At 48.6% G+C, this 11096-nt stretch overlaps 1 protein-coding gene across 1 annotated transcript; it reads right to left on the reverse strand.

The window, feature by feature from the left end:
* Window positions 1-2422: 2422 nt before the first annotated feature.
* LOC127308762 (F-box/LRR-repeat protein At2g43260) lies at window positions 2423-5864 on the reverse strand. Its single transcript, XM_051339667.2, has 3 exons — window positions 4714-5864; window positions 3779-3877; window positions 2423-2720 (listed from the first exon to the last, which is right to left on the reverse strand). Exons 1-2 carry the CDS (start codon window positions 5831-5833, stop codon window positions 3822-3824), a joined length of 1176 nt encoding a protein of 391 aa, XP_051195627.1. The 5' UTR covers window positions 5834-5864; the 3' UTR covers window positions 2423-2720; window positions 3779-3821.
* Between the last annotated feature and the right edge of the window lie 5232 nt (window positions 5865-11096).

Raw genomic sequence — 11096 nt, forward strand, 5'->3', positions numbered from 1 at the left:
CATGTGATCTTTCCATACATAATGCCCAACCCTGTATCAAAATGGAAATTAAACAATAGTTGTAGCAAACCATTCGGTTCAGAAAATCCAATCAATCCAGAAAGATCTACCATGTCATTCAGCAAAGCATCAAAACAGAAGGAACCAGGTTTGACATGAACGCCAATGGTGAAACTCAACTGTAAAATATGAACTTGCTCAATGCTTGTACCCCACATAACCATACTGTAACAGTTACTTTAGAACAATTATGTAATTATGAGTTTCCATTCACTTCTAAAAGTCAATCAGAGCTCCATTATGTAATTATGTAATTATGAGTTTCCATTCACTTGTAAAATCTGGAATTGCCCCGAGTGGCGGCAGGAGGAAGGCGACTCAATCAGAGCTCCAACGCTTGCCTATTGTAAACGGCTGCGGGCCGGCGATCCAATTCAGTCCGCATCTTAGTTATCTATATGCCTGAAATCTCTTGGCCTATTTTGTTTGTCCAAAAAATCGCCCAAACAATTTCTTGCCATAGCTGCACTAGCGAACGAAATCTGGATTCGCCCCGAGCCGCGGGATTCACAGCATCGCGCGCGCGCGGCAGGAGGAGGAAGGCGAGTCGACCAGCGGTCCGGTCCGACGCATGCCCTAACCTCAACGGCGGCGCGCCGGCGAGCAACCGGTGCGGCGAGGACGCGAGCGAAAACGAACCGTAGAATGTAACCGAGCAAGCATTTGGGGAAAAGGGGGACGAGACGCGTGTGGGTGGACCGGACGTACCCTGATTCGCGCGGTGTCGTCCCGGCCGTCGCGGAGCAGCGCGGCGACGTCCCCGCGCATCTTGCGCAGCTGCGCGTCGCGGCGGTTCCGCAGCAGCTTCATCCTCGCTGCCGCCATCCGCGCCTCGGTCTTGCTGCAAACCACAACACCGTGCGCGCCCGTCAGTTAGTAGTCTTGCGAGACATCGAACACGGCGCGCCCGATGGGGGCGGAGGAACGGAGGGAGGGAGGGAGGGGACGCACCATTTGGATGCGCTGAAGGATCCGCGGAGGCGCGCGGCGGCGAGGAGGGCGCCGGCCATCCGGCGCAGCGCGCGCACGGGGGAGCGGGACTCGCGAGGGGATTCTAAAGGGGGACGGCTGCTATTGAGGTCCTCTCCTCGCGAGGGACGGCGGCGGCGGTGGCGTAGAGCTAGATGGGAGAATGAGGTAGGGTTTCGTTCCGCGCGGCTGAGTGGACCGGACTTGAACGAAAATTTTGCTCGCCCGCGAGTGGGTGTGGGCCTCCCACACTGGGCGGGACTTAAACGACTTTTTTTTTGCAGCGGGAAATGGAGCGGGTGGCGCGAGTCTAAATTTCGGTTCATGTTTGGTGCGTTGGATGCATTGGACGGTTGAGATCCAAGTCTGGGGCTGATCCTTGGTAGGTTGTTTCCTGGCTTCTGATTGGTTAGATTTTTTTTGGCCTGCTAATGACGTTTTGACCTGAATTGCCAATGACTTTTTTGCCCAATAACGTCACGATTTTCTAGGGTTTTGCCCCCCCCCCCCCCCCCTCCCGAGTGGCCAAGGACAGTCAAAGCTAGGAACGTCATAAAGCTATGACATTTTGATTTCCAGTCATAAAAAAAACGTCATATTATGGCAGATTTCTTGTAGTGGCACCCATGCTTTTATTCCGACCGATTGGTTCTGGAGGGAGCGGCGCGAAGCTCTTTTTCTGTGTTGACATCAAGTGACTATGAATCCATGATGAAAGTCGGAAGAAGAGAATTTCATGAAGGCCGAAGGGGAGGACTAGCTAAGGGAGGTTCAAGTCTCCGCGTTGTTGAGAGACTTGCTTGGTGTTCCGGCTTCACAGCAGCAGTATGAAAGTGGGGGCGACAACACAGGTGAAGTGCAGAGTCCTACCTTTCAGGGTGAAAACCCAAGGTCTGACCTTAACTGGTTTTGCCTGGCAATGACCTTGGTGGAGGCATTGTTTTGAGAGCGGGGACTATCTTCAGGGTGAAAACCTAAGATCTTTGATCGGGCGACGATGATGTTTGAGCACTATTCACTTCTTGGAGACGTCGTTTTTTGGAGAGTCTGTAATTCAGGTGTTGTCTTGGCGGTGGATGTATTGCTGTTGTTAGCCCGAGATACTGTAGCGGGACTTTTGTTTCTTAGTTTTTTCTTTTCCTATTTTTTGGCTGTGTACATCCGTAGTGCCATTAGGGTGGTGCGTTGTTGCAGAGGTGGGTGTAATTGGTATCTTCTTGATATTTATATATTCCCTTTATCGAAAAAAAATCCACCACTACCATGATCGTCGCTGGGTAGTTTCTCCCTAGTGATTGCATTCGAGTCTATCTATATGCACCAATCGGTTCCATTTTCACACAAAAAAAAAACATGCTTGCTTGGAAGGCATAAAAGGAAATGAACCACGTGGTTAACTGAGAGGGCCAACAATATGGAATTAATAGAAGCAAGTTTAGTCTCTCTTCATGCCAGTTGGAATAATGTCTACTGAAACCAGATAACATACACAAATTAGCTACTTCAGATGAGTTCACACTTCAAGGTCCACCAGGGCATGCTAATTCCTACGAGATCACTTCATCTTTGACCAGGGGATGATATAGAAAGGGTCAATTTCACAGGTTCCATGCAGCATACAGAATGAAATGGAAGAACATACAGAAAATAATCCATTTCTGCATCTCAGCCACCGGAAGTTAACTATATACCTGCGGAGCAAAAGATGCCATCAGTCAAACCGATTCCTAATATTCATTCATGGAAAGTATGTTAAACACCTCACAATTTTTGTATGATTCAACCGATAAATATTAGCTTCAAATTATCAAGATTGTGCCGAAAGGTCAAAAGCTTTGTCATCTAAGCATTAATGGAAAAAAACTAGCATTAGAAACAGGGAAAGGCAACATGAAGACAGTAAATCTGTAGTGGCAAACCTTCCAACTCCAAATGGTAGCACATTCTCAAGTTTTTGGCTAACTCTAGTTTCAGTAGAGGTTAAAAGTAGTTCAAATAACTCACTGGAACAACCTAGTTTATCAAATATGTTGAATTGTTCTTTATTATTATGCAAGTATATATAAGGGGCTCATGGAGTAACAGAGCAGAAATGTACGAGATATATAGTCACTAGCAAATCAAATTCATGTTGTCAAGCCTGAAGTAAAGGTCGCCATGATTGTTTTTTAATCTCCACTGTAAAAACAAAACACTAGCACATACTTATGAAGAAAGCGATGTTTCAGTCATACCAACCTTATCATGTGTTCTGTATAAATTATTAAATATTCATAGTGACCAAAATGGAAGAAAATCAGACTGCACATAAACCATAAAAACATCCAACATGTAGTTTGAATCATACAAACTATACTGGAGGTTATCTGACTTAATCATAAATAGAGATATGCTGAGAAAATATTTAACCTATCCTCCTAGCTTAACATAATTGTACAACAATAAGCAAGAACTAGGTATTACAAAGATCCTGAATGAGCAACAATATGAAATGTGTTTCCCTAAATAAGCAATAAAATGAAGTGGCAAGTCGATATTAATAATGGAAGTTCGAAGCCAAATGCGCACGAGTTTTAAGTTATCAATTATTTTGCATTGAGGGAACATCAAACACATGATCCTCAAACTTGAACTCATAAGCACAGAAAAAAAAAACCCAGATGTATTGAAGCATCCAGAAAAGGTAAAAGAAAAATAGCATAAGAGGAAAGGAACACATTTCATTCTGCTACCACCGATAGATAGTTACCTGCTTGATCAATACATCACAATAGCATGTCCATCTTGACAAATCATTTTATGTTTTTTGGAAGTTCAGCTCCATCATGCGCACCACCAATGCTGTTGTCTACAAACATAAGAAGTCAAGGGACCAATAAGATTCCAACGAAAAGCCAAATAGATACGAGGGGGGCATAAATGAGATATCAAAATAAACACATAGCTGTAATTTCATATAAAACCAATTGAATCTTGGTGGGACAATAAGAAAAGATAACAAAACCATATCTACTACTATTTAATACAAATAATATTACAGTGTATACTCTCTTCAGTTTAATTATATAGTATATGAATATACTCGCTTATCTCATAAAATGAACAATGATGCACAACAATTAGCAGATCTGAAGGGAGAAGTCACCTTAAATTAATCTTAAGTATGTCCATGCCATCTCGGATAAAACAAAATATTCTTGTAATAATAAATTCTTCAAATAAAAGTGATCATGACTATTTATATTTAGATAAATGTAGCCTGAATACTGCAAAATGGAAATGCCACATACAGACTCTTCTAAAGGTCAAAAGTTACAGAAAATATCACACCATGTGTTCGACATGTGAATTGGTTCAACCAAGTTTTTTAATATGTCTTCAGTTTCCAACCATCGAGTATCTCATCGTGAGAAATACCTAAGCAGCAAGTTATGCACTAACACTAGCTATATTATACAGCTCTTGAATAAGTCAACAGACAGGCAACAATCAAATTTAGTTCCAATAATGTACAAATAATTTGCATGTATACCTCAAAAAATATTTTTCTATCAATCATTGTATTCTGTTTTATACTAGGCACACCCATAGATTAAACAGCCAAAGTGTTGGTTACCTTAGACTTGAACTATATAATTCGAAACTAGTAATAAGAGAGTATCAGATAACTTGGTCTAGTTATACCTGCAGTATAGACAACTTCAAATGGATAAAAGCCATGCCAATTGTTGTAGTCGAAAACTTTCTTGAACTGCAATGATTCCAGCTGGACCGCGAATACGCCAGTCGATGTCCGTAATAACACCACATTATTGTTCTCAGCAAACCCGAGGATGAATGGGTGCTCTGTCGCCCATTCTGAATTAATGGAAAGTAGCTTGTCCAGTGCAATAGTTCTTTCCAGCAGCCACGAACTAACACCATCACAATCCATCTTCCTCTTCCATAATTGGGCGCTGAATTTTGACAGGATGAGGAAACCAAGGCCACCATCTTCTAACGAGGTAACCGAAATATTGCCAACACCTTCCCACCAGTGAATCTCATCCCCTGGCACAGGTATCAAAGATAGGCTCTGCCTATCCAAATCGAATTCAAGAATTCCGTAGATATCCCCACTAATCAACCAGTAAAGGGAATCCCCAGCCATCACAGCGGGGTTGTATTGATTAACACTAGGATCATCAGGCGGAAGCTGTACTGTGATGAGATTACCCCATACGCCGGTGTCGGACGAGTAAACGGAGGCGACGGCCTTTCGGCGGTGCATGTCGCTGTTTCCTACCAAGACCACCTGGAAGTGCTGGATGTCTCCGGCAGCGGCAGGGCGAAGCACCGCGGCGCTGATCCAGCTGGCATCCGCGTCGAACGCTGGAGGAATGCCCAGGCGGTGCTGGCCGCCGGTGATGGGGTCCCACACCAGGAGCTGGTTCTTGGGCGAGAGGATGAGCGCGAGGCCATGGCGGCACCCGAGGGGCCGGAAGCTGTCACCGGCGTGGATGGGGACGGAGAAGCGGGATGGCGGGATGCGATTGGGCGCGTCCAGGGTAGAAGTGAAGTGGAAGTCGTCAAAGAATTTGACGAAGCAGCCGAGGAGGGGAGGGTTGCGGCGGTGGTGTGAGCGGAAGCGGCTGCAGAAGCGGGGGTCGGAGGCGAGGCTACGCCAGCACTTGGAGACGGCGGAGGCACGGGGGAGGGACGAGGGCTGCGGCGGGAGGCGGAGGAGGATCTCGGAGAGCAGGTCGTCGTCCTCCAGCGGCGGCGCCGCCGGCGAGCTCGTTGTCCCGGCCTCGTCGCTGCTCATGCCTGCAGTGGGTTGGACTGGAACTGGCGTGGTGGAGTGAAATGAGGTGGAGGCCCAATATTATTGAGAATATAGTAGGGGAAATCACGTTGAGGTTCCGAGCCCAGGATGTTTTTGGGCCCAACGATGTTGAAGCAAATTCTTCTGCTAAAGAAAGAATCAAATTCTTGTTCTCATAATGTTCTAGTAGCCTTCAAAACGGGGAATTTCGGTGTATTCATCCCACGGATTGACAGTTCTTGACTCAACGTATTGTTTGTACAGTACAATACAATGCTTCAGCCGAATTCAATTCAGTGGTACTGAGGACGCCAAGGGTTACGGTAGTTATGTTCCCGATGACCATTCTCAAAGCATCAAGAGCACCTGAAGAGATCACTGTAAGCAACAACGCGGTGACTAGGAGCTAGGCACCTGCAACATCTTTCCTTGAGCCAAACAAAAACGTGGCGGTAAGCAGCTGGTGAGGCTAGCAGAGCCACCGGATAGTGCGGCCGCAGCATCACCTCCTGACATCCATCACGTTCTCTTGCCACACACTCCACCTCCTTGTCAATTGTCATCCGTCTTAGAGCATCTCCGGTCGCGTCCCCCAAAGCGTCTCCCAAAGAGATTTGGGGCGCGTCAGACCAAAAAACGTTCCCAGGCGCCTCCCCCAAAGTTGTTTTTTGTCCAGCGCACCCCGATACGGTGTCCGGCGCCCGAGCCCGTCCCCGCCCCATAGGGGACACACCGGGGACGCCGGACGCACCGAAAAGCGAGGCGAAGAATGGCGGGGCCGACCCGTCAGCGGCATAATTGAATTTTAACCTAACCGTCGCCTACCTCGCGACGGAAGTTATTGGCGTGCAGCGATGGTGCAGTTCCCGCAGAGGCGCAGCGAAGCGTCTCGTCGCCGCCTAGCTCTGCGTGCCGGCGTTAATGAGCGCCACCGCTCCCCCGCCTCCCTCCGGCCTATAAAAAGGCCCGCCTCTCATCGTCCCTCTCACACACAAACCCTAGCACCTCTCTCCCCAACCCTAGCCGCCACCATCTCAAGAGTCGACGCCATGGCTGGTAGAGGTGGAGGCCGAGCTCGCGGCCGTGGTCGTGGCCGCGGTCGCAGCAGAGTTGCACGCTCGCCGTCGCATGTGACGCCGTCGTCGTCCTCATCATCGGACAGGCAGGACGAGGAAGGGCCCGTGCTATTCGCGTTCATCGTCGTCCTCAAGGGTGACCCACACGGTATCCAGAGGCTTCCGGATGACTTCGCCGACTTCGTCGCCGACGACTAGCGCCCGGGCTCGCTGCATCTGCGCGAGGATGGCTGCCACTACTGCTGGTGGATCGTCGACGTGATCTACAACGCGCGCGGAAAGATGTAACTCCACATCGGCTGGGAGAAGTTCGCGCGCTACCACTGCCTCGAAGCCGGCTTCATGCTCGTGTTCTCCTACTTCGGCGACAGGGACGTGAGCGTCAAGGTGTTCGACGAGATGTGTTGCCACCAGAACTACCACGGCGACAGCGCCGAGGAGGAGGACGACTGAAGAGTGTTGTTTCTTCGCAGCGAAAAAAATGGATGAAGGTTTCTTGATGTTCTTCCTCGGAAGAACCAACAGGGGCACCCTCATCGGCTGGATTTTCCAGTTTGGGTGACTGGGTGTGCCTTCGAGTGTTCTTTCTTGGCAGCGAACACACGAAACCTTCGATGCTCGGCCTAGTTAGGTTTAGTTTTTTTGCAATCTTTTATATTTGTGTCAACCATGGTTCAAACTATGTATTAGTTTGTGGAAAATCATGTTTCAAACTATATCTTCATGTAAACCATGTTCCCAATTATGTATTAGTTTGTGGAATATTTCTTCTCTTTATTGAAATAAAAATAAAAAATAAAAGAAAAGTATTTTAATGTTTGGGGGCGGCGTTTGGGAAACGCAGCTGGGGAGCGACGTCCTCTAAACGCGGCACGAACAAAACACCTCCCCCAAACGCTCAATCCGACGCCATTTGGGGAACAGTTTAGAAGACGCCTCTAGAGATACTCTTAGGCAGTGTTTGGATGCACAGAATTGAGCTCTGAATTGGCTATTTGGAATTGGATACCCCAATTCCAGTGTTTGGTTGTGCTTGGTATTAGAGTGTAGAATTCAGAACCAATTCTGAGCTCCCTCCCCCGCGCGACCAACTTACCCCTCCGTGAATACAGAGCTCCACACCTCTGTATTGGTTCTGAATTGGGCTTCTCGTCCCTCGCGCTCTCTCTTCCCCGTCCCCTGCCATCCTTCCCGTCCCCTGCCAGACGAGCGCCGCCGCCGGCCAGACGAGCGCGTCGCCGCCAGCAGGTAGCTTCGGCCGCCATCCCTCCCCGCCTCCCTTTCGCAGTCCTTCTTCCCCGTCCCCTGCCATCCTTCCCGTCCCGGCCAGACGAGCGCCGCCGCCGGCCAGACGAGCGCCGCCGCCGGCGATGGACATCCAGAAGAGCACGCAGCGGAGGCTGCGGCTGCGGACGCGGACGTTGCGCGGCGTGGCATAGTTGAGGATGAGCGCGAGCTTCTCCAGCACGGGGCTGCGCTGGAGCAGGCTGTCGAGATCCTTGTCCTTGATGTCGGTGCGGCAGAAGCCGAGCTCGAGGAGGTGCGGGAAGACGTGCGCGCCGCGGGGGAGGTGATCTGTGTCCGGGAACTCGTCCCAGAGGCCGAGGTAGAGGCGGCGGAGGGAGGCGACGCGGAGGATCTCGGCGGGGAGGGTGTTGTCGAGGGGCCACCTGGGGAAGAGCAGGAGGCGGCGCATCTCCCGGCTCCCCGCGCGCGGCCGGCCGGGGCCCTCGCATCTCCGGCCTCCCCTGCACCAGCTCGCCGGCCGGTGGTCTGCTCCCTTTGCCCCATTTGCACTTCGATTTTGCAGATTTTGTGGAGAAGAAGAAGTGTTGATTCAAGAAATTTTGCAATTCCACACAATGTGCATCCAAACAAGATTTAGAATTCCATTGATCTTTTGATTCTATAGCTGAATACCACGCGCATCCAAACAACATTTGTGGTATTGAATTGAATTGGTTGATTTGGTTTTCCATTGCCAATTCAATTCAGAGCCCAATTCATTGCAACCAAACACAGCATTAGCAACAATAGCAGCAACATTGAAGATGTTGGTAGGCGGCGGCGTTCGTGGGACCATTTCCTCTTCGCTGAGTCAAGGAAATGAAACGAAACGTACATGCCCGTGCATGAAAATGGGCTGCACCTTGGATGCACGGTCTAGAGACTGTCGACACATGTGCAGGGGACCTAGCGGCGTACTTGAAGTTGCCTTGAGATTGGTTATGCACACGTAGCCATCCACCAGGTGACAGTACCGAATAAAACCCAGCATAATAAACTCTATCTATTTTAAAATAAGTGTCTCGATTTTAGATATGAATGGATACGGAACGCCATTTCCCCTCCCCCGCTCTCGGTTAGCTACAGTAGCTGCTCTCCTTCTTATCCAAACCAGGCCGCTTCTTCCTTCTCTCCGCCGGAATAGCCGGCCGGAGATGGAGAGGAGAAGGTGCCGGAGTAGATCTTAGATGTAGGAGTAGGTTTTTCGGCTGTATGCCGGGTTTTTGGAGTTTGGCATCTGGATCTCCAGCCAGGATCTGGTGCCTCTGGTGGTGGCTTGGCGGCGGCGAGCTCCAGTGGTGGGAGCAACCGCGGTGGGCCTTATGCTCCAGAATCTCCTTCAATAAAGGGCCAAGTAGGTGCTTTCTTCTTTGCAGGTGTGTGGTGACTGCTCTGCTCCTTCTGGCTGGCCGTGGCGGTAGGGGGGAGAAGCACGGTGGTGCTCAAGATCTCAGCAAGGTTTGTTCCCTGGCCGGCCATGGTGGTGAGGGGGGAACTGCTTTGCCTTCCCCTACAAAGATTGGAGCCAGTAGGGCTAGCTGGTGATATCTGCTGGAGGGCTGCTTAGCCCTATCTCTTTCTCTGTCCGGCCATGGTGGCGAGGGGAGAAGAGGAGGCGATGTGGTGTCTTCGACCAGACGGCGCCAGCTCTATTTTTGGTAGTTCTTCGTCAAGCGCAACTACGCAGCCGACACCATGGCCGTTGCGATCTACAGCCGGCAAGGCGGCTGTTTCTCAACCTCCGAGTCGGAGGTTTCTCCCTGTCCCTGTTGGAGCTCGACGCCTCCTCGCTGCCAAGTGATTCGTTCCCGACGGCTTGGAGGTAGCCAGCAGTGGTGGGTTCTTGCCGGAAGGAAGAGTTCGAGCGGCTTCTCTCCATTCCTTGGCGGCGACACTTTGAGGATGCCGGCGAGCGGTGGCGGTGGCGCTCCAGACCTGATTGCTTATTCAGCCTTTATTCTGGGGTGTGTTTTGTAAATTTGCAGGCCTTATCCTCAAATACTAGGTTCTTTAGGACGAGTGTTGTAATGGGCCTGTATGCAATTTGTACCCATCACGTGTCACTCTAATGGAATACCACCTTCTATTTCAAAAAAAAGATTTTAGATATGAATGCATCCGATTAGTGAACTGTTAATTAATCGAACACAAAAGATAAAACTAGGCGAGGCTATCCGATTAGTGAACTGTCACTCATGTGCCCCGGATTCATTTAGTTGTACTACAGATAACAATAACAGTATCTGTGCATTGGTATCGATTCCCAATAGATCTGCGATAGGAATGCATGTGGTATACAAGGAGCACGTCGATTTGGTCAAAAATAAACAACCAGATGGCGTCGTCAGTTCTTTGATCAATTTGTATATAGATGGATGCAACCAAATTAACTAGTGCCATTCTCTCTCCCTTTGTTCCCTACTACCACTTAATTTTTATAATATAAGTTGTTTAATGCTTTGTCCGATCCATAAAAAATATTGGAAATTTAGTATAATGTTGTACTACCTTTGTTATTTTTTGATGTCAACAGTTTGTCTAAATTTAAATGCATCTAGATACTTTTTAGTAGTTAGATACATCTGAATTTGGACGAATCTTCCGATATCTATTAATAGACGGAGGGACTACTAAGTTCGTACAAAATCTTCAACCTTTGTTATGAATGAAAAGGAAATAATTTGTCAAAACAGCTTACTACATTATAAAACACGGAGGTAGTATATCAGTTGTTGGGTCAACACCAACACCTTCAGGAATCGTCAAATAATCACGTAGTACGAATCCTCATTAATTCGTAGTGCCATGAGTTGACTTCGAAGGATTTTTTGTGTTTACCTCTGAATATCAAGCAACCGTTGCACGTATTGTAGTGACCATGCATGTATTTTTTTTCGAAT

The sequence above is a fragment of the Lolium perenne genome, chromosome 6, assembly GCF_019359855.2.
Source record: "Lolium perenne isolate Kyuss_39 chromosome 6, Kyuss_2.0, whole genome shotgun sequence".
Lineage (NCBI taxonomy): Eukaryota > Viridiplantae > Streptophyta > Magnoliopsida > Poales > Poaceae > Lolium > Lolium perenne.

Coding starts and splice junctions, on each gene's coding strand:
- LOC127308762 (XM_051339667.2), bottom strand. CDS start 5,833: ATGAGCAGCGACGAGGCCGGGACAACGAGCTCGCCGGCGGCGCCGCCG. Junction 3,878..4,713: donor TGAAGTTGTCTATACTGCAG/GTATAACTAGAC, acceptor TTATGTTTGTAG/ACAACAGCATTGGTGGTGCG.